At 40.6% G+C, this 24,690-nt stretch overlaps 1 protein-coding gene across 1 annotated transcript; it reads left to right on the forward strand.

Annotated features, from left to right (window-relative positions):
• Positions 1 to 2,154: 2,154 nt before the first annotated feature.
• On the forward strand, positions 2,155 to 21,864 carry LOC141338151 (natural killer cell receptor 2B4-like). The gene is made up of 6 exons (XM_073843710.1): positions 2,155 to 2,220; positions 4,296 to 4,467; positions 19,349 to 19,663; positions 20,909 to 21,211; positions 21,559 to 21,678; positions 21,779 to 21,864. The coding sequence occupies exons 1-6, from the start codon at positions 2,155 to 2,157 to the stop codon at positions 21,862 to 21,864; spliced, it is 1,062 nt and encodes a 353-aa protein (XP_073699811.1).
• The last annotated feature ends 2,826 nt before the right edge of the window (positions 21,865 to 24,690 follow it).

The following is a 24,690-nucleotide window of genomic DNA, read 5'->3' on the forward strand; positions in this document are numbered from 1 at the left end:
GATAGGTAACATATTTTATTATACTCCCCTGAGGGTTATAAATAGATGTGAAAAACACACCTGTAGTGGGGGATACTCTTGCTTCTGCAGAAATCGAGAGCGCCACCTCTAAGTGCTCATCTCGCGATGATAAATCTTATGGGGAGTTACTTGAGGTTCAGACTCAGGCAGTCAAAAGGTTAAAGCTGGACTGACCGCAGGAGCAAGAGACCCCCAAGCACTTAAAGCTAGATGACAGATTTCTGTCAGGTGGCCAGGGGGAGGAGCGTTAGCGACGGTCTCTCCTCTTCTTTGGCGATCTCCATGACAAGCTAGCTCCTATTCAAGCTCTGTTTTACCCTGCCTCTTCGTGCCCTCGACGTCGATCAAGGCACGGGGCTATATGATGATGCCCCAGGTAGAAGAGACGCTCTCAGGCTATCTCTCCCCTGGGAGATCATCTTCCTTAAAGAAACCTAAGCTCACCCACCAAGCCTTGTAGACTGACATCTTCGCTGATGGGAAAAGAGTTCCAGGCAGCGGGTCAGGCTGGTGCTGCCCTGCACACCATGGCCAGGCTGACCTGCTGAAGGACTTGAGCACAGGCAGGACCATCGACCAAGCATTCCTCCTTGATGCTCCCATCTCGCCTTCCGGCCTATTTGGCGACTCTGTTAATACGGTCATCGCTAGGTTCCGGGAGGCGAAGAGGCATTTGTGAGGTTTTTCCCCAACCGTGCTCAAGCGTTGGGACTGTCGGCCACCCAGTCTCGTCCAGGTCTGGTTTCACTGAGGGCGGGACACCCAGAAAGAGAGTGTTGTCTACTGTAGGTCTGCTTTGCGAGTCGTGCACCTCCTTGCAAAAACTGGGAAATCTGGGAAATGTGCCTCTAAGAGGCCAGATCTGAGGTGCACCCTTACCAAGAAAAAGTCTGGGGTGGCGAAAAAATACAGCACAGAATAGGGACTCCTTCCCGGCACCCTCAGGAGATTGCTGTACTATCTCCGCCACCACTGGTGTTTCGGGGGACAGCAGTCTCCGGCGAAGTGTTACATGGTCAGTTGCCTCCTGCCATGTTTCAGGACATCACACACACATCTAACATACCCCCACCTAAGAGAAGTGTCAAAACTAGTGCCCTATTCAGAGAAACTGGCAGCATAGAAATTACTGCCTGAAATCTCCCCAAGGGTCATTAGGACTGTAGAAAGGGGCTACAGGATTCAGTTTTCACATTGTCCTCCGCGTTTCAATGGCATTTTCAAATTCAAGATGCTGGCAAGACAAATGATTGTTTCCCAGATCCAGTCAGGGGATTGTTTCCTGACAATAAATCTTAAGGACGCATATTTTCATGTAGAAATTTTGTCATCTTCTCGACTGGCACATCAATTGCCTAGAAATGATGGCTGTATTTCGGGTCCTAAAATACTTCCTCCAGCAGTTAAGAGGCTACCATGTCCTAGTGCAGTTGGACACCACAGCGGTGGTCCCTTACATAAATCGCCAGGGCAGACTGTGATCGCGCCGCCTGAACAGGCTAGCGCAGCAGATTCTGCTTTGGGTACAGGACAAGTTCCTGTCCCTCAGAACAATTTACATTTCGGGGAATATGAATGTGGGAGCAGACTTGCTGCACTGGGAATGGAAACTCCACCCCAAAGTAGTCAGTCCAATCTGGGAAAGATTTTACAAAGCAGAGGTGGACCTCTGTGATTCACAGGAGACAGCACAATGTCCCCTCTACTTCTCTCTGACTCCCAGCTCCAGAGTCTGGACGCGATGGCCCATACGTGGCCCAGACTGCATCTTTACGCATTTACCCTGATTGCTCTGCTCCTGGGAGTCCTGGCCAAGGTCCGTCAACAAGGGTTTCGCCTCTTACTGAAAGCGCCCTGTTGGCCAAACAAAGTGTGTTTCTCAGATCTAATATCCCTCCTCGACGGCGCGCCTTGGGCGATAGGAGAGATCTCCTATCTCAGCCGCAGAGGGCAGTATTTCATCCTCAGCCCGAGCTCTATAAACTTCATGTCTGGCCCCTGAGGGAGATCAACTGAGGGATTCTGGGCTTCCACCTGATGTAATACACACTATTCTAAGTGCTAGGGCTCCCTCCACTAGAAAAATTTATGCACTCAGATGGCGTGTTTTCGAGAGTTGGTGTATGTTACACCATGCAGACCCAGTTTACTGCCAAGTCGTTTGAGTGCTGGAGTTTCTGCAAGAGAAACTGTCCTCAGGTACATTTCCTGGTACTCTCAGTGTCTATGTGGCTGCCATTTCATTGACGGGTCTCAGTGGGAAAGCACCCACTTCATTCGTAAAGCTCTGCGGTTTAGGCCGCCCACCAGAGTGACAGCCCCTTCATGGGACTTAGCTATAGTGCTTGAGGATTTGGTTGGGACCCCGTTTGAACCACTAGATTCAGCATGTCAATTTATTGACACTAAAGATGGTTTTTCTGATAGCTATTACTTCTTTCAAGAGAATTAGGGATTTGCAGGCTCTGACAACCTCACCATCCTGCTTAGACTTTGCCCCTGGGCTGGTGAAAGCCATTCTGCACCCTCACCCTAATTATCTTCTAAAAGTTTCATTTTCAACCATAAAAACGGTTGTTCTTGAAGCCTTCTGCCCTCCGCCATTCACAACACCGGAGCAAGAAAGACTTCACTTACTGTGTCCAATACGTGCTTTTCAGATTTATGTCTGAAAAGGGTGGGGGGGTTGGCTGCCACTAAATGGACAATGTCACATTGGGTGAGGGATGCTATTGCTCTAGCCCAGTGTTTCCCAAACTTTTTTTCTGGGGACCCACATTTTAAAGTCGATAAATCCTTGTGACCCAATAAACATTAAGCCTATATAGTTCATATATCACGAAGAGAATTTATGCATTATCAAAATATGTGTGACAATTTTAAAGGTCATGCTTCCACTTAACTATTTAAAAGAGATACAGATATTTGACAAAGCACATTTTTTTTATTTAAGTAAAATGCAGATTTGCAGAAAATGCTGTTTACCACAAACACAATATGTATCCGTTATTTTGATTTCAAATCCACAAGTGCTTTTTCAGCATTGTGATCCTCTTTTATCACAGTACACTAATACAGTAACAGACATTTTCACGTTTAAACTCAATAAAAAAACAACATATTATTCAATGCACTTGACTTCTAGATTTGTATATTAAGTTGCTCAAGCAAGTTGCAACACATTTAAACACAACATAGGGAGGCTATAGCTTCCTTTTCTAATTGAAATTGGGCTATCAAAAAATATTTTAATTAAAACTTACCACAGACAGAAACAGTCGGCTCTCATGCTTTTCTTTCGCATTAAATCTTTATTAAAAACAATGTTTTAAAGAACTTTTCTGCCTGGACAAGTGCACGTATTATGTTGCCTTTTTCTTTAAAACTGCACTTTTCCTTATTTTAAACCTAGCCAAAAAGCCACGTGTTGACTGTGAAAAAGTGGACTTCATTTATATGCATTTATGGGACATTTTCGTGTCAATCCATGTTCATTTTTACAGCGAACAATGCGCTGTCACTTTAATTCAGCACATGCAGCGCTTGCAGCACAGCAAAAAATAGACTCTGCCGAAATGATCGCTGCTCTGCTGCAAACGCACTGCTTCTGGGACGCACTGCTGGACTGCAACCGCGTGCAGTGTGAACGCTCCAATCCGTTAACATGGGTGTGGAAAAAATACGCAACGCATACGCACTGCAGACGGAGTATGAAACAGGCGATGCAGAGCGCAGCTAAAGAACAACAACAACAAAAAAAAGAAAGCAGAAGAAGAAAACAACGAGCTCCCTCGTGCGGCTAATAGGTGAACTACACATATAAATTTTAATCAAGAGTATATAGCGCACTGAAAAATAGTGCTCGACTTGGCGACCCATACAATATTTCCCGCGACCCACTTGTGGGTTGGGACCCCGCCTTTGGGAATGACTGCTCTAGCCTATGAGGCATGTGGCCAAGCTTTGAGGCCCACTCAACCAGGGGGGTTGCATCCTCCACGGCTATAGCAAGAGGTGCCCCCTTGCAGCAAGTGTGGGATGCAGGCTGGTCCTCCCTACACACATTTATCAGATTCTATAGTTTGGATGTCCATGCTACTCTGGGCTCGCACCTCCTTAAGGCAATATCCTAGAGTCATGTCTGAGACCGCTTCAATGCTTGTATGCACACACTACACAACCTTAAGGAGTCCAGACACTTCCAGTGTGGCGGCTTTGGTATTCTCATTCCATTAGCGTATTGATATGCAGCATCTTGTTCCCGCTTTTGGTAGGGAACATCTTGGGCATCTTGGGTTCCTCGCGGGAACAAGATGCTGTGCCTCAATGCCGTACTGCAGGCATGCCTGGATGTTCTTTCAGACAAAGGCATAACCTGCAGGTGTGTTCGTTTCACATCTATTTATAACCCTCAGGTGCGCGTAATCAAATACGTCACCTACCGAGGTTATTTAAGCCAATTCTTGGTGCGTTTGACATAACCAGTTGAACAAAGAATGTTCTCATTAGCGTATTTACAGTATATGCAGCATCTCGATGTCGCTTTTAAAGGCAGCAGGGTTACAGTCAAGTAACCCGAGACGTTCATGTCCATTATCTGCAAACATGCAAACCAACCACACACATTCATCAATAGACACATCTAGTTCATCTAGTTCAGCTGGTTCTATGCTGAATCGAATAAGGGTTTCGACTACAGGTCTCTCAAACTAAGCTAGAAAAAACAAAACAAAAAAAACATAGCACCTTTGTTTTGATATATGAAGTTTTATAATTGTGCTTTTCTCAAAAACTGGCAAGATCTGAACTGCTCAGTTGTATTTACAATATTTTAAAATTTTCTTCATAACCTTGCTGAATTGTTTCAAACACAATCAGCCAGGAGTGTGGTAATGTGCTTTCTGTGTTAAAGGTGCCCTAGAATGGAAAACGTCTCAGGTTACGTAGGTAACCCTAGTTCCCTGAGGACAGGGAACGAGACGCTGCGTCCTGGTTAGGACACTTTGGGAACTGCCCTCAGCGTGACCGGTTCTGAAGCTCTTATAAAACAACGACAATGAACTTGACATTGACCGGCGCCAGCCCATGACGTCATTAACAAGGCGCCTACTAGTATAAAGGGGCGCTTGTGAATACATCAACCATCTTTTTGTCTGATGGAGACGTAAGTGGGGCCCGAAGCATGGCTACGAGACGCAGCGTCTCGTTCCCTGTCCTCAGGGAACTAGGGTTACCTACGTAACCTGAGACGTTCCCTTCCGGAGGGAACTCTACGCTGCGTCCTGGTTAGGACACTTTGGGAATGATATACCCACGCCGCCATGCTGAGGAGTAAGTGAACAACTGACTGATTGAGGAGTCAAGAAGGAACATCACTCCCCACTACCGGCGAGAATCGCTCGGGCCGACGTCACAGCTGGCTCGGCCACCCAAGCACGGAACTCCTAGGAGTGGAGGCCTGATACTTCTAAGCGAGAGTAGGCCTACCTACACTCACCGCTAGTAGTGAAGCTTACCCTTAAGCCTTCACACTAGACGGGGGTTCTGAGGAGCGGAGGCTCTAAAGAGACTCTCTAATCGAGAGAAAGCCTAGCAACACTCTGTGCTTGCGGGGAACTCTGGGAGTGGAGGTCGGAGACCTAACTACACTCAACACTGGAGGTGATCCATGAGGCTCCAGGAGCCTAAGCAGTAGAACCACTTAAGTGGAGTTCTCAGGAGAGTGGAGGCTTCTGCAAGAAGACTCTCTAGATGAGAGGAAGCCTAGCGACACTCGATCCTATAAGTAGTGCTGTCTGTAGTGGAGTTGGAAAAACCCAGGGGTTTTTAGAACCAACTCTAGAATGGGAACGGAGGATAATGCGTAACCCATACCATACAGGATTTTACAAAAGAACCCAACCTTAGGGGGGAATCTTTACCACTCATGTGGATTTTAGAAAGTGCCCAAGGACTTGCGTGTGCACTTACCACTTCACGTGGGTTTTAAGGAGTGCTCAAAAGCTTCGCGTGAGTACTCACCACTTACTGTGGGTTTGAGGAGGTGCCCAGAGCATAGCGAGGGAAACACCATATAATTATCACAGGCGACAGCAAAGCCTGGAGCTTCGGAGCTCTGTAAGAGTGGAGGTCTCAAACATAAACCCTTGTATGAGGGGAGACCTGACTACACTCATGCTTGTAAGTACAGAGGCGGAGCTTCTGGAGAACGGAGGCTTCGCAGAAGACTCTCTAGGGAGAGGAAACCTTGACAACGTTCACTCCACTAGCTCTCAGGAGTGGAGGTCTCAAAATAACCCCTTCAGTGAGGGGAGACCTGGCTACACTCACGCCTAAAGTACTGAAGGCGGAGCTTCTGGAGAACGGAGGCTTCACAACAGACTCTCAGGAAGAGAGGAAACCTGACAACGTTCAATCCACTAGCTCTTAGGAGTGGAGATCTCAATAACCCTTCGTGAGGGGAGACCTGACTACACTCACGCCTGGAGGGAAAGACTGGAAGCGGAGCTTCTGGAGAACGGGGGCCTCACCAGAGGGGAAGCCCCAACACGCTCAATCCGCCAGCTCTTTACGAGTGGAGGCCTCAACGCTCTAAGTGAGGAGAGACCTGGCTACACTCACGCTTGGAGGTACTAAAAACGGAGCTTCTGGGGAACGGAGGCCTTCATAGAGACTCTCAGAATGAGAGGAACACCTGACAACGCTCAACCTCCCAGCTCTACAGAGTGGAGATCTCACACCAAATATACAGTGAGGGGAGATCTAGCTACACTCACGTCTGAAAGTACCCGGAGCGGAGCTTCAGGGGAACGGAGGCTTCACAGAGACCCTCGGATGAGGGGAAGCCTAGCAACGCTCAATCTCCTAGCTCTATGGAGTGGAGATCTCACCCAAATATTTTTAGTGAGGGGAGACCTAGCTACACTCAACGCTCAGAGAATACCGGGACTCACAGCAGGGCCCAAATGCTCAGAGCAGGGCCCTGTAGAGTGGAGGCTTTGAAACGAATCTCACAGAGAGAAAAAAGCCTGACAACACTCGGTCTTGGTGAGCGGTATTCTAATAGTCCCTAGCGAGAGATGCTCGAGAGTGGAGGTCTTACGAAAAACCCACTGAGGGGAGACCTGGCTACACTCAACGCTACAAGTACATGAACCCACATCACAGGAATCTGTAGAGTGGAGGCTTCAAGTCTGGAAAGAGAGAGCCTTAACAATACTCAGCTTTGGCAGAGGGCTCAAAGCACAGAGCACAGCAGTTAGCGAGGCCTAAGCAGGCCTACCAGCTAAATACCACGAGTATGTACTTGTAAGCGGAGCACTGAGGGGAGCGAAGGCTGCAACTGGACGGTTCTCAAGCAGGAGAACACATCTAACCATTCTAAGTCTAAACCATAGGGAAGACCAGTCGCCCGACCTACATCATGACGCCACTAGGCGAAAGGAGGTCTGATCAGCAGCAGCGAAGAGCGGAGGCTCCTACAGAAGGACTCTCGATCGAGAGGAAGCCTGCAGCACCCTGACAACGCTCACCGTGGCAGGAAAGTCTAGGAGTGGAGGTGCTAACCAACAGAGCTCATTAATAATGAGGGGAGACCTACTACACTCAACCCCCTAAATGCTATCTGGACAGAGCTGTAAGCGCCTATACAGGGTTCAAAAGGTGAAACCTGGAGGTCCAGACCAGGGCTTCCGCCAAGGAGGACCTAACACTGTAAGCTTCAGTGTAGAGCGAGGCTCACGAGAGCCTACCAGCTCCCAGAACTGCCCAAATCTGATAGAACTGTGAGAAATCAGCCTAGACAAGAACCTCCATAGAGGGGCATCTCGTCAGCGCAACTCTCAGAGAGAGGAGGCCTGAAAAAATCCTCACACTTAGGGGGGGGGTTTCTAAACTTTCCTCTCTCACTAAAGAAACTTCTTTCTTTCCCTTTTTGACAGGGCCCTGGGGAGCGGGGCCTTCAGTGCACTGACTCACAAAGAGAGGCAGCCCATGCGCTCAACCCTGGGTTGCTCCTATCTTCTTAAAAAGAGGGTGGGGAACCTACCCTAACCTCCCGGTCTTCACACTCAGACGAGCGGAGTCTAGAGGGACTCTTACCACGGGACGGGGTAGACTGCCACACCCAGTAGGTGTGTAGACATGCATATGCAGGTATAAATAGTGCCTAAGCCGAGCTCAAAAGCAGCGGAGGCTTCAAGGGATAACTCTCAGAATGAGAGGAAGCCTGACAACGCCTAACCCCTACAGGAGTTATTTACGAGTGGAGGTCTTGGTACACTAACTCACAAACGAGGGAAGACCTGGCTACACTCGACACTCAGGGACCTTAGGAGCTCAGTAGCTCAAATACTAAAGTCTCACCCAAGCGGAGCTGGTAGACAAAGAATACGTACATATACATATACACAACCACCTATATGTCAGTTCATGTACCGGGCCAACGGATTGAATTTATCAATCTATCATCAGCCCAGCCCCAGAGTCTTAAGGGGAAAAAAGGGGCGGGTGGCCGCACGACGTGAGGGAGAAGGGAGAGGATCGTTTCCCTACGATCCCATCTCCCATAACGCACATCACGTCTCCTCTGAGACCTACCCCTCCCAGGAGGAGGGTCTCGAGTGGCCACACAAACCGCCTGGCCCTGCCTCCAGCCCGCAGGCCAGGAGGGGCCAGGCTCCCCCTGCGTTCGGGTGGAGATGAGGACCGGTGAGAAATAACAGACCCCAAAGGATCTATTAGCCGCTGAGCACGCCTCCGCCTCCCTGAGTTAGTCGAACATCGTAACAACGGATGTACCGAATAATTCGGAAGGCGAGACTGGCGCATCGAGGAGAAAGCACTCATCTTTCTCCCCGATGTCTGCCAAAATTCACCTACAAGCCTGTGGTGTGAAACAGCTCAGCCATCTCCACGGGTCTTCATCCTCTAGCAGATCAGCCCGGTACGCCTGCAACACTGCCACTGCGTGCAGGCAGCACCAGCCTGACCCGCTGCCGCGTATGCCCTCAGCGTCGACGCCACCCACGCCGAGGGACAGCAAACGTATCCTCGGGTTATGGCATCGACGGCCTGCCATACTCACGCACTCACTCTGCACCAGCATAACTAACATGCTGATATAGATGAGTGCGGCTGAATATGGTTTATCCCATGCCCTCCCGATCCTAATATATAGATCAGGAGGGAATGGGATGTATATGGGGACTGGTCTGTTATGGTCAGGGTGAAATTGCTCATATAAATTGCTATGAGCAACCTCCCCCTGCACGTGCTTTCACCGCAGATCAAAGCAGACCGCAGCGCGGCTCATAACAGACAACAGCTCATCATACGCGGGGCAGGCAGGCTGTGAGAGCTCAGAAAATCACTTTTCGCCCATAACAGCCACATCCTGCTTACCTGGCTAAAACCAGTAGAGCACTTGCTGCTGTATCAAAGGATGTCAGAGATTAATACATCCTTCGCCCGCAGCTCGCCCTCGTCCGCGGCTGACGAGCGTGAGAGATTACACATCTCTCAACTCGTGTGCGCGCTTCATCTGTAACCACCGCGGGCTCGTTCTCCGTGCAGCCTCGGCTGCAACGGGACCCGAGCCGCGTAGGGCAGATAAATGTCCCGATTCCCTCGGAAAAGGGGACAAACGAGAGCGGAGTTTCCTTAGAGAGAAACTCTCACGATGGACGCGCTCTGCACTCTCAAGAACAGAGCGCGCGTGCTCACACCCAAACACATAACAAACAGGCTGCGCACGTCATCTGGTGTCAGATTTCTCTGACACGGATTCTGCACACTTGCTGAACTGTATACTCTAGGAATCATCATTCTACTCGAGCTTAGAACAAGGTACGGCTGAAGAACAAAAAGATGGTTGATGTATTCACAAGCGCCCCTTTATACTAGTAGGCGCCTTGTTAATGACGTCATGGGCTGGCGCCGGTCAATGTCAAGTTCATTGTCGTTGTTTTATAAGAGCTTCAGAACCGGTCACGCTGAGGGCAGTTCCCAAAGTGTCCTAACCAGGACGCAGCGTAGAGTTCCCTCCGGAAGGGAACTGTATTTACCTTGGCATATTTGAATAATAACAGTTCTGTGCATGGACATGACATACTGTGAGTTTTAAACACCATCGTTTCTTATATAAATCTGGTGTTTGCAAAAGACCACTGAAAAATAGGTCAATCCTAACATAACAGCGAATATTGCATCATTTGCATAGCCCAATCATCAGACGTTCTTCAGCTACTACTGTGAAACAAATAAATCGAGGGCAATAGCGAAAAAGGCAGATCACGGGAATAAATGTTATATTATGTTCTTGGTTGTGCAGGAGATGCTTAGTGCAGGGATGGTTGGTGTCTGTAACTTACTCAGAAAAGCTAGGAAAACAAATAAGGCGATCTAATAAAATAACACGAGCCACTGAAGGGACATGGCTAACTTACTGCTTGCAGTAGCCTGTTACATTGCAGTACATAAGATCATAAATGGAGAGATGACTGTGCGGACGATGGTGAATGATTTGCAGATCCTGCATCAATAGCAAGCATCTAAAGTTATGTGCGAAGTACTGCCGCTGTCGTATAATGTTACACACACATGCAATCACGAAAGTTAAAGTAAAATGATCGTGCATTCAAAACGGCAGTTTCAATAAACCACATATTATGCTGCGTTCTGGGCAGGTTTTTGAGCCCGTAAATCCTGACTTCAAACCACCACTCACGACTTTGTAGCATTCCAGGCAAGTCATGCCAAACTGTGTCTATTTTTCCACCGTGTACCACTTGCATAAACACCACACCCGTATGGGCCTGTCATTGTTGTTTCGCGGGCTATGTGACATCAGAGCTCGGAACTGGGAGTACAGTACATCGATCTAGTACGAGTTCACGGGTGGAAAGTCATGGGTTTGACTGCCGCTCCAGTGCACTTTCACGGGTAGAAGTTTGCCTGGAATGCGGCATTAATAGCGGCTCAAGCTCCTTGATTAAAAATGCATTTTCCTCCATGTGCAAGCTACTAAAATGAGCAGCTCTGTGAAACAGCCAGTCAGAGCAGAGCTCACATTATTATTCATGAACCTTCCAAATAAGGCAATAACAGACCATTTAATTCTAGGGACAAATCCTAGGGTTGTAAATGGACCTGTAAAACCGTTTCTGAAGAATTTTTGCCCTTTCCTATGCCATATATCTTCTATAGATATCAGAGAACGATTTAAAATATTGTATCAATGCATTCTATGGCACCTTTAATATGAAAAGTAAATATTTAACATAGGCTTCTGACCTCAGCACTTTCATTAAAACTATTTAGCATTTGTTAAGAACCTTGATCATTTAAACCTCTAAATTGTCGGACCTAAACAATCCAATTACTGAACACATTTAAAATGTCTGTCAGCATACATAAGTGTAAGTAAGCTTGTGTGTATTTCTTTGTGTTTGTGCTTTGGAACTTTGGAAGTTCAAGATGACTTACTGTATACAAGCTTTATAATAAATAAAACTGATAAACTCCAAACTGGAATTTTTTGTGTTTGTGCTTTAGAACTGTAAGTTTAAGATGACTTATACAAGCTTTATGATAAATAAAACCGATAAACGCAATACTGAAATGTAGACGTTATCCAAAAAACACATTAAAGTGGTTTAAACATTGACTGTGCAGGCAGATATTACTTTTTATTATGTGCACAAACTGACTCATAAAAAAGTCCAGTACAAAAGTCGTTTGGCAAATTTGGCTCCAGAATTCGATAAGGCAATGCAAATGATTCAAGTAGGACAATTCAGTTGGAATTAGAAACCGTTACCATAGTTTTGGATCCAAAACATCCACTTACCAAGCTGCTTATTCGACAATATGACAGTGAGTTAAAACAACCCGGTGTGGAATGTTTATCTGCTGAGATACAGAGGAAGTATTGGATTCTCCGAGGCAGAGAGGCTGTGAGAAAGGAATAGCATGCCTGTGCAGAGTGTCAAAAATGGAGAGCTCAAACAATATCTCCAAGAATGGCAGATTTACTTCCTGCACGCTTACGTTTGCGCATTTTGTCAAAAAAGCCAGTTCTGTGATTACCCGTAAATCACAGCAACTGTTTTGAGATGGAGCAGCACTGAGCCGTAGTTTACTTAGAAGACACGCCTAATCGCGTTCATAATAGAAATCGATTTAATCGCACGATTATGCAATCAAAAAGAAATCGTTTCCAATAATGAGAGCTGTTTGCGTAGCTTCTCGGTGAACTACAGCACTGTGTAAAAAATGGTGCTACATCTCAAAGCTCATGAAAATACCACCTTAAGGAACTAACTTCAGATAGGGAGATCAAGAAATTACAGATGTATTCAACGCCATGCAGAGCCTGAGAGCTCTCGGGAGAGAGAAATTTGGTCCATTAAAGCTACCTTAAATGTTACACTGAATTTAGAAACCGTAACAGAAGAAGTCTTGACCACAGTTCTTGTCGAGATTGAGGGGATTTTAAATTCTAAACCTTTGGGTTATGTATCCACTGATGTGGCTGACCTTGACCCTGTCACCCCAAACCTGCTTCTGATGAGGTGGCGAGACCTTTCACTCCCACAAGGCACCTATCATGAATGTGACTTGGAGGACATGCCAAAGACTTGCTGACAGGTTTTGGTCGCAGTTCATAAGGAATTATCTGCCAACTTTACAGACCAGGTTGAAATGGCAAAAGGACACTGATGCACTACAGTTAAATGCTTTGGTTTTAGTTGTAGACCCCCAATTACCTAGATCATTTTGGCCTGTAGGTCACATTATTTCTGGTAAAGATGGAGGGATACGGATGGCAGAAGTAAGAGTGACAGACAGAACTTATCTTCGACCAGTTAATCGTTTGATACCCCTTCCTGGGGTCCCTGACAGCAATACTTAGTTCAAATGTAATCGCAAATTTGGGGGCGGCTGTTATGAAGGGAACTGGCCATTAGGGGGCGATACTAAATGTTCCTTTAAATATCTGTCACCTCACTTCCTCTCTGAGCACAAGGCAATGGTGGAAGTCATTTGAAGGACTGTTGAGGCCTAGTGAGCAGGGATGGCCTTGACTGGTTTATTTGTTATGTGGACTATGTGTGTGCATGAAGTTTACCACATTTTGATCAACATGTTAAGACATCGATAAAGTGATTCTCATTGATGCCCCACAGCAATTATAGTTTTATCCAGCTTCCATGAAACTTTAAAACAAAAACAATAAGGACATGTTGTAACATGATGTTGGAAACTCCCTAATATTGTCATGTTGATACTTATCCTTACTTAAACAACATTTATAAATATATTTATGTAGTGGGTCTAAACCAGGTTTGACTCTCATTGCAATTTTTAAAGCAATCCTTTAACAGTGTTTTAACAAACACTTCCTTGACTAAATTTAGAGACCCCGTTCACCTGAATGATGTTTCTCTGTCTTTTTTCTCTTTCTTCTTTCTTTTAGGTCTATTTTGGTAATCTAATACCTGCTGATCTAGTATCATTTATTTCTGTACAGTGTTTCCACCCATGATGATCAAGATCCTTTTATTCTAAAGTATTCTTTATGTTTCCAATCTTTGTTTCTGTTGACAATGCATCTGCTGTTTGCTTTCGCAGCTAAATTCCTTGTAAATTATACACCTGATGTTTTTGAAGTGCTCCACCTATTATAAAGAAATGAACGTTAAGCAGAAAACTTGTCAGGGCACACAGCTAGGGGGCTTCCAGGACAGAACGGAAAGCTTCTGGTTTAGAGAGCACCTTTGTTAAAAGATTAGACATTTTTCATGGATATTTGCATTTTTACCATCAGATTATGTTATCGCATGGCATGATGTTTGTGCACAACAAGAACCAAAACAAATTACGTTAAATTATTACACGTAAAGCTAAAAATAAGTCTTTGCGCAATTGTACATTGTTGTGGGTTTGTGGTTTCTGTCAATGAGAATGACAAATAACATAGTAGTCTTGGGCGCAGTATTCTTTCGGTTTCTATTATGCTGAAATGCATGGGCGACATGTGACATTTGAGTTTCTATTTGCATCTGAGTAATGGTAGGCCTCATTTATCTGAAAGTAGTGATTCTGATTATATTTTGTTTATATGCTATATATCCTGCACACTGACATTGACAAACAGAGACAATATCATGGAACAACAAATCTGACCATTGTGACAGAAAAAAAAATCATTAGCATTGCCATATATACAACCACATCAACAAACACCTGGTTATTTTTTGAATCACATATTTTGGGGCACAAAATATGCATCTCTTCCTTTTCTCTCCACAGGCTGTGACAGTTGAAGGCCCTGGTGTTTGTGTGTCTCTAGGCAGTACTCAAGCTAACAAAAGTTTGTATGCATGGATGTGTGTGTGTTTGTGTAATAGCGTGAGTATACATGCATCCACACACACACAGGTCCAAGGCTTTTATGTTTACAAGCACAACATGCTCCTGAACGCTAATTATTTCTCTTGTTTTCATTCTTCCCCATTCACTTTCACTGTGTGATTTTGTGCAATTTTGTCCAAAATTAAATAATTTAAAAGCACACTAGTGTGAGAAACAAATGAGTGCAATTTTTAAAAATGTTCAAAAACGAGGTGCCTACTTTCCGATGAATGAGGTTTATGATTAATCAGATGCAAACAGAAACACAAAACTAATCCTAAATGAGACAAAACAAGCTGACAAAAACGTTTAATCCAATATTTAGTAATAATAAAGCATAATGAGAGATTCATAAGCAATTGTTTGGAGTCCAGTCATTTTTGACTGGGAACACCACAAGTGTGACTTTTTGCAATTTCGTACAAAATAAAAGCATTTAAAAGCAAACTTCCTGATTAAACATTAAAGCACACTAGTGTGAGAAACCGGGAACATCAAAGGTGTGACAGGAATCCGAAAAACAAATCTAGTTCATCTAGTTCAGCTGGTTTCATGCTGAATCAAATAAGGGTCCGACAGGTCTCTCAAACTAAGAAAAAAATAAAATAAAATAAAATAAATAAAACATAGCACCTTTGTTTTGATATATGAAGTTTTATAATTCTGCTTTTCTTAAAAACTGGCAAGATCTGAACTGCTCAGGTGTATTTACAATATTTTTGTCTTCTGCATCTTGATGTCTTGAACTAAAGCAATAACAGTAGCCACACCCATCAGAGCACATGTGACCAATTACATTAGAGCTTCAGTAAAATAACAACACTGAATACAAACTGACGTAAATATTGTTGCTTTTTAATGAACACACCTGGCTAATTGGTCCAAACACATTTAGCCAGGGGTGTGGTTACATGCTTTCTGTGTTAATATGAAAATTAAAAATGTAACATAGGCTTCTGACCTCAGCACTTTCCTTAAAACTGTTTAGCATTTGTTAAGAACCTTGATTATTTTTGATTATTTAAACCTCTAAATTGTCGAACCTGAACAATCCAATTACTGAACATATTCAAAATGTCTGTCAGCATACGTAAGTGTGAGTAAGCTTGTGTGTATTGCTTTGTGTTTGTGCTTTGGAACTTTGGAATTTCAAGATGACTTATACAAGCTTTATGATAAATAAAACCGATAAACGCAACACTGGAATGAAAAAAAAAAAAGAACATTAAAGCAGTTTAAACATTAACATGGTGGATATTACTTTTTATTATGTGCATAAAAGTCCAGTACAAAAGTTGCTATAAAACAATAAAAATGTTGTAACGTGACGTTGGAAACTTCCTATAATAAACTTATCATGGTCATGTGATTTTTGAAAATTGTTATGTTGATACTTAGATTTAGATTTATTTTTTTTATAAATGATTTTACCTTATAAGGCACATTTGTATTGTATTGTATATATCTTCACATATCAGTGGGCCTTAACATGAATTAGCGATGCCTTTTGTTTTAATATTTATTTATTGGGTTTAAACCAGGTTTAACTTTCATTGCAATTTATAAAGCAAGCCTTTAACAGTGTTTTAACAAACACTTCCTGGACTAAATTTAGAGACCCTGTTCACCTGAATGATATTTCTCTTCTTGTTTTTCTTTCTTCTTTCTTTCATTCCTGTAATCTAATCATTTTTGACCGTCATTTATTTCAGTTGTGTTGTGTACAGTATTATGAAGTACCACCCAAAATTATGAAGATCTTTGTATTCTACAGTGGGTCTGATTTAGTCACAATACTAGATTATTTTTGCTTCTGATCTTTCCTTGAAGTGTCCCATTTATAAAGAAACGAAGCGAGCAGGAGGCTTGTCAGGGTCTGATTTAGTTACAAGACTAGATTACTTTCTGTTTCTGATGTTTCCTTGAAGTGTCCCATTTATAAAGAAACGAAACGAGCAGGAGGCTTGTCAGGGCACATTTTAGTGGTTTAGAGTTTACCTGTAGAGGCTGGGCTTTGTCTCGTTTATGTTCTGTGTGACAAAAGGAGTTGCTCCTCTCATTTCCACTCACAAGAGCTGGGGCTGCTGTCTTGAACATGATTAATTATAAATGAGATCTAATGAATGAATCAATCTACCACACAATTCTCAGATTGCACAGTTGGTTCAACAGAGGAAATATGAACAGCCCAATGCGTTCAAATCTTGTGTTTCTTTCTTTATCAGTAATGATCTTCACAAATGGTAAGATTTTATAGTTTCATCCTTTTCTTGCAACTGATTAACCACATACATTGATCAATCTGTTAGTTTGTGGATTGTCACAGATTCTCATATGCACTGTGACACACATCGGGAAACTCTATAAACGAATTTATTTGAAAAAGGATACCTAACCAAAAGTGTGTCTTCTGCGGAATAGAAAATTGACATTACACTTGACATTATAAATAAAATAGATCACTGGTGTATGTTGTTAATGTTACATCTAATACCGAGGCTTCAAAGCTGATGCCAAAAATGCGAGGTACTTCCAGCCTGAGGTCTAGTGACGAAGCCGTGTTTGACTGCAGTTCTTCGATAAAGTATTCACTTTTTGCAAAATCGAGCCTGAAGACAATGAAAGAAATATTGTTTTTAAACTTCCACTTACAATGCATTTTGTCCGGTCTACATTTTATCCAGTCTAAAAATGCCACCATTTTTCTGTGTTTAAAAAAAGAACTGTTCAATTACAAAATTATGAAACTTCATGAAACTTCATTGAGAAGAAGAAGAATGTCGACTGAACATAAAAACTTTAAAGAATGTATTTTGTCATGACTCTGGGCTGTGGGTTTTCCCTCCTCCTCTGGAGATCACTGTTTCCTGTTCCTGTCTTCAGTGTGTGTTTCACTCTGTTCCCGATGCGGTGGTGTCCACTCACGCTATGCCTGAATGGATGGCGTCCGTTTACTTTCATCTGGCGGCGTTGGACGCCTACAGAGCTTTGGCTGCGGAGGAGCACTTTAAACACTTTTTTTTAAAAGTGTTTAAACACTTGTTTTCATATCCATAGTCTGTCTTTATCCTATAGTTGAAACATCGCTGGTGGGACCAGCGAGGGAAGTAGTTAGTATAATTTGACAGTTATTCCATTTGTGCCCAAAATTTTTTTGTATGCATTATTCATGTTAAAAGTGTCCTTTGTGAATATAATCTGCATTTTTTTCCTCCAGATTTTTTTTTCTTTTTTTTTTTTTTGTAGTATTTGAATATGTTGCAACTATTTGCATGTGGGCAAATATGTTGTATGCACCCCTTCAATGTCAAATTTGACATTAGGAGGAGAACATTTGGCATCTAACTCAAAATAACTGCTTTCAATATTCAATATTTATTGATAAACAAATTTATTATGTATATATAAAAGTCGAAGAACATTCAACATAAAACCAAAAAAAGCTGCATCTATCTTAAAATCTCTTGAATATGAGAACACAACAACCAACATATCCATTTGTCTTGGAACACAGTGCAGAACAAAATGCAGCTATTAAGTTGGCCCAACAGGGCTTTGTGTATCAAGAAATTAAATAATAGAAAAAAAATAATAATAGAATGACGAAAAAATTACATGTATATAACAATACATAAATAATCATATAAAATAATAATAATAATTAAAAAAAATTGCATGGCAAAACATTCGGAATGTGAAGTTATGTATGGCAACAAAAAATACATATTAGCAACATGAAAAGTATGTTTCTTTGGGAGGGTTTGTCTTTGCCATGCTTCCTGGAAGAATAGGGTAGGAAGTTGACAGCCTCATGTGACAGGAAGTCAGTCAGCACCTTCTTTTTTCCCCTTGAAATCCTTTTTTTTGTTGTTGTTTTTTTGTTTGCTTGCATTTCATTGAGACAAAACATGGATAGCAATGACAAACTATAAACTGCTGTAACTATAGTTAAGTTAAATAGGAGACTATTAGATAGTATGAGTAAAACAAAAATCTTTGCACATAGAATTATTTACAGGCAATAGTTTTACTTAAAGGGATAGTTCACCCAAAAATGAAAATTAAATGTTTATCTGTTTACCCCCAGGGCATCCAAGATGTAGGTGACTTTGTTTCTTCAGTAGAACACAAACGAAAATGTTTAACTCAAACCGTTGCAGTCTGTCAGTCATATAATGGCAGTCAATGGGCACCAAATCTTTGATAGTTAAAAAAAAACATACACAGACAAAACCAAATTAAAACCTGTGGCTCGTGACGATACATTGATGTCTTAAGACACATAACGATCAGTCTGTGCAAAAAACTGAACAGTACTTAAATTATTATTTACCTCTGATTCACCACAGCAGTCTACCGTCTTAAGCGCACTAACAACAGTTGGCGTGCCACGCGTCAACATGATCCGCCAGATCTGTAGATCTGTCTTGCGTATACCTCACTTTTTGTTTACACAGTGCATAGCGGCTACTCGAAATGGTAATTAATTGTGCTTATCCTGATTCTGGCAACCAATTAAAACTCATCCAGGAGAGTTGACTTCTCACAGAATCCTTTGCCAGGGTATGTTGACGCGTCATGCGCCAGCTGTTGTGAACACGCTTAATACATTTGAACATTTGATATAAATACTGTTCAGTTTTTTGCACAGACTGATCATTTTGTGTCTTAACAACTCAGTGTTTCATCACTAGCTGCAGGGTTTAATTTGGTTTTGATTTGAGTGAAAAGTCTTTGTTTGTGTTCTACTGAAGAAACAAAGTCACCTACATCTTGGATTCTGTGGGAGTAAGCAGATAAACATCAAATTTACGTTTTTGGGTGAACTTTCCCTTTAACTACTCATTACTGTCATGTCATTGTTAATCATGTAATCATACACCTTAAAACTGTTTCTGTTTTTGTTCACAAGGTGTGTTTGGTGTTGAGACAGAAGAGGTGCTGGTGATGGAGGGGAATCCTGTCAAGCTACCCACAGGTGTTGAAAAACAGAAAGATGATATGATAGTATGGTATTATGGACCTGAAAAAACTCTAGTTGCCCAAATCAATGGAAAAGCCAGTAACACCATAATAGGTGATAGGGTTACTGGCAGAGTGCAGTTGGATAGTCAGACTGGATCTCTCACCATCACAAACATCAGAACCACAGACTCTGGACTTTATAATCTTAAGATCACCAGCAACAATAGGGTTTCTTACAAGAGATTCAGAGTTTCAGTCTATGGTGAGTATTTCAATTTCAGTATACAAATATTTGCATGAATGAATGAAAATGAAATCAATCAACCAATCCTATAAAAGGAAACACTAAACAAACATCACTCATCAAACAACAAGAAAAAGAAAACTCAACTGAATTAATTTATTGAATATGACAGATTCAGGAACATTGATTTTTGATGAAAACTTCCTTTTAAAATTTAGAACATTTAGAAGTAAGACACTGTAAGAATACATTACATTTTAGTTTTTTTGTATCTTCCTGTAGTCTACTATGAAGAAACAATCTTTGGTAACACTTTCTATGAAGCCTGTATTTATAATACATTATAAGGGTATTCTTAAGGCATTATAATACATTAATAATACATTATAAAAAAACGTATAATATGTTGTATCATCTTATGAGTATTCATAAGAACAGTCTTAATGTTCCACAAATAAATAAAAACTTATTTGTGGTTATAGCTTTTAACAGTATGATTACCTCCTCCATACTTATAACATATTATAAGTCTCATATCTTGCCATGTTTCTCATGTCACTTTACTTAAAGCATACAAAGACCACTTATAAGTAATTATAATAATACTTCTCAAAGAGCCATAAGATCAGGTATTAGATTAGATAAATGTGTAATATGACACATTAGTATTATCAGTTTGATTATTTTGATGGTACCCTTTAGACAGCTTAAGTAACTCTGCAACTGCATGTCAGCTAACAGTAATATTTATGTAATAATTTTTAAATTAGTATGCAAAATATATGCTAACACTGTATTTTTGGTTCCCCAAATGACAAACTGATTATAAGTAACTTTGCAAGCATGTAAACCTTCTACTACCTAGCCTAACCTTAACCTAAGTTTACTAATACTCTACGGAGTGTTAGTTGACATGTAGTTGGAAAGTTGCGTATAGTCAATAGACGAAGGGGACCATCAAAATAAAATATAATATAAATGAAAATAAATAAATGTAATGTGATATAGTCCATTGTAAATTAGGTAGAATAAATATGTGTGTTATAAATAGTCATAATCTTAAAAGTTATAACCTCAAATACTCAAGTATTATAATGTATTATAATTGTTGTTATGAGTATTTATGAGATAATATAACATATTATAAGGTTTATTATAATGCATTATGCATTCATTATAATGCCTTAGAAATACCCTCATAATGTATTATAAATAGGGGCTTCATAGAAAGTGTTACCCAATCTTTTCTCTATTGTGTTTTAGATCATCTTCCTGTTCCCGTCATTATCAGAGATCCTTCACAATGTTCCTCGTCATCTGCAAGTTCATCAGTCTCTAGATGTTCACTGCTGTGTTCAGTGGTGAATGTGAGTCATGTGACTCTCTCCTGGTACAAAGGAAACAGTTTAATCTCCAGCAACAGTGCATCTGATCTCAGTATCAGTCTCTCTTTACCTCTGGAGGTGGAATATCAGGATAAAAACACCTACAGCTGTGTGCTCAACAATCCCATCAGCAACCAGACCAAACATCTGGACATCAGTCAAATCTGTCAACCATGTGCAGGTACATCAGAGATGATATTAGTGTTAACAAACTGAGCAGTCTCTGTCAGTCATGTATTTAATAAATGTGGATTTAAATCATGCAATAATTTAATTATTGCTTAGAATTAAATGATTGATTAGCATATAAACCAAACCCTAGTCTTAATACAGTAATTGCATGAAGCAGGCTTAATTTAATATGACTAAGTACTAATTCTTTGTAATTATATCACCTTAAAATAAAGTGTAACCAGAAGTAATTATCAGCCGGTTCTGATCAGTGACCAGTCGCATCCCTAATAGCTACTGTACTTGTAGGTCCTTAATGTATTTCATGTCAGTTTTTGTTTTTCTGTGTCTTTTTAGGTTTGGACATTGGAACCAAAGATTCTCCAGTGTTTTGGATTCCAGTGCTGGTCTCTGTAGTAGTATTTGTACTTCTTGGAGCTGTGATAATCCTCAGGAAGAGAGGAGGATATAAAAAAGGCAGGTCTTATTTTGGAAACTAAAAATTTTTCATGACTTACTAATATCTCCCAATGATTAAAAAAATGTAGACATCATTATGTGTCATTCTGTATTTCAGCCAACTTGATGCAATTTGGATACACCGAAACCACCAAAGGAGCTCTGATGGCCAAAGAAAACACACAAAAAATCCAGGAAGCTTGAAGATGCAAACACAGGGATTCATGGATGCTATCGTTGTTTTTTTTTTTTTTTTCTTTCCTCTCTTCATTGATGTCACTTATCTTCAGCAGCCTGAATCATTTAAAATTTTCTAATCTCTCATGTCGCCCCATACCTGTATGAGTTTCTCTTCTCTGTCGAACACAAAACAAGTCGATACAGTGAAAATCAATAGGAACCAGTTTGGTTACCAATATTCTTCAAAATATATTCTTTTAAAGAAGAATGAAAGCCATACAGGTTTGAAATGGCATGAGGATGAATAAATTACATCAGAAATAAAAAAAATTTTTGGCTGATGTAAGCCTTAACCCATTAAGGCAATAAGTTAGGAAAGATGAAGAAAGGGAAAAAAAGAGACAATTTTAGTAACAAAAGAAAACAATTATAGCTAGACTAAGCTAAGCCTGTCTACTAAAGTGGTGAACCCTAAGTTAGCATCGCCCTAATTCCCTTGACAAAAATAAAAGAGGTAAATCCAGCCTTAACCATAAAGAATATGGCAGTAACACCTGATGATTTATATGAGTATATACAGTAAAAAAGTAGTTTCAGTCAGTATTATTGTGGTTATTGTGAAATTTGTTAGAAATGATAAAAAAAAGGGATGATTGCCATGTTGTCATCAGTACTGTAAGTACAATCATAAATAAATAGCTGCTAGGACTAAATAGTTTAAATACAGGGCTTAAAGTTTATTGTATTTTAGTGTCCAGTAGCAAAATAATGTTGTAAACCTGCCTTATAGCAAATTTATTAGCTATATGTCGGTCCCAAGCCCGGATTAAATGGTGAGGGTTAAAGACAACAATGGCAAACAACTCTGTAAAACAATGTTCTGCCCCCCAAAAAAATAAAAAATAAAAAACATATATAAGAATCAACTATAATAACACAGATGATGAAGTTCATCGCAAGTATTCATAAGTGAAAAAATGCTAACTTGTTTCCAGGTTTTATGTCTCATTCGTACACCACTATAAAGGTTGCAGGCTCTGAGACTTTTTCAGCCAAAATTAGACAAAATTAATTGGATACTAAACTGCTGACTGTCGATAGTGAATAACAATGTATGGGAGAGTCCTACTGAGTAAAACAACAACAACAAAAAAATTGTTTGTTAATTTTCTAGGGGAATTTTCTAATTTGCTGTTTTTTTTTAAGTGTGATATAGTAGTGAATACAAGTACTGAAATGATTACTAGCATAATGAGTTATGTTTTATAATTTAAGGCAAGACACTCCAGGTGAAAACATTTATTTATTTTTAAGTCAAATTTGATTTGGGCCATTTGGCTTTTCATAGCATGTTGTTTCATACAGGTGTAAAGAAAACAACCAAAATACAGTATTTATTTTATTGCACTTTATATATTTGTGTGTATAGAATTTAATTACAACACATTTCTGTATGTGATTTTCTTAAAATGATTTTTTCCTCATGCACTGAGCCGGAAATGTTCTCTGCGGTAGCACTTACATCAAACTTTGGTTTTTATAGAAGGGTTTGAACATGAAAACTGGTTTATATATAAAAACCTGAAATCTAAAATGTCTAAAACAAATGAAACATGAAATTTAAACCTGTATTTAGCGAATGTTTCTGTTTTGGAAATGTATACAAATTACTGCATATTTAATTAGATAATGCATTATTTGCATATTTCAACATTGCATTTCAATTTTTTAAACAAAAAAAGCAGTAATATTTGTTAATATTTTTTACTGTATCTGCTTGGGGTGCCTTGCCTTAAAACATATAACCAGGGCCAATGTTTTGCCCCGTCACAGTTCTGTTTAGTTTTTTAATGTTTGAACCTTCTGTAATAGTTGCATATGAGTCCCTCAGTGGTCCTCAGTGTGAAATTTATCTCAAAATCATAAAGTCATTGTTGGAAAGGGTTCAAACACACAAAAATGCAGAAAAACTACATGGGACCTAAAAGATTTTTCTGAAAATCAGCAGGCAGTTTTAATGCTTTAAGAAAAACAAGGGACTCATAAACAACTACCACTAAAAAACAACAAAAAAAAAAACTTCAACTGTATGTTACTGAAATATTGAATATAATTATATAAATATATTCGAATAATTGTATTTTATCATGTATTTTAACTAAATAAAATTACAAACTACAGTTGGTGTGTGTTCGCCTTTTTTTGTGAAAAATAAACCTAGCATTTGTGCATCTGTGATTTGTTGTTGAAGCATCATTACGTCTTCAGCATATTAATTTGCACACAGAGTGAAGCCTTGGCACTAGTTGTTTCACAACAGTATATGGATTATATGGATTTTAGAAAATGGCTCGTCGGTTCTTTTTCTGCAAGAACTTTTGGATTTACAAGACGCGAAATATTTACCAGTAAGTACATATCATTGTAAAACTTTTGGATTTACAAGACGCAAAATATTTACCAGTAAGTACATATCATTGTTTCCAACAGAAATTAACATTAGAGACAGTAAAATAGTGAGCACTTGTAATTGTTTTCATAAACAGTTATGATTACAGCTCCATATGTTTTGCTTTACAGATGTAATAATCTTGTTTGGTAGCTCAGCCGACATGGAACTGGACTTAATATTTTCAATCAACCATCAACATCTAAACATCTGTTCATCTCAACAAGAACTTGTAGATGTATGACAGAAACAATGCCAATCTGGTTTACAATAGGTGAAGCTGGAAATGCTGGTTTTGGAGTTATTTAATGATGCTGAAACTTGACATCAAACAAAGGTTGGATTACACTTTCACTTTTCACAGAACATTTTAGATGGGAAGCTGCTTTATGCGACAGAAA

This window comes from Garra rufa, chromosome 7 (genome assembly GCF_049309525.1).
Source record: "Garra rufa chromosome 7, GarRuf1.0, whole genome shotgun sequence".
Lineage (NCBI taxonomy): Eukaryota > Metazoa > Chordata > Actinopteri > Cypriniformes > Cyprinidae > Garra > Garra rufa.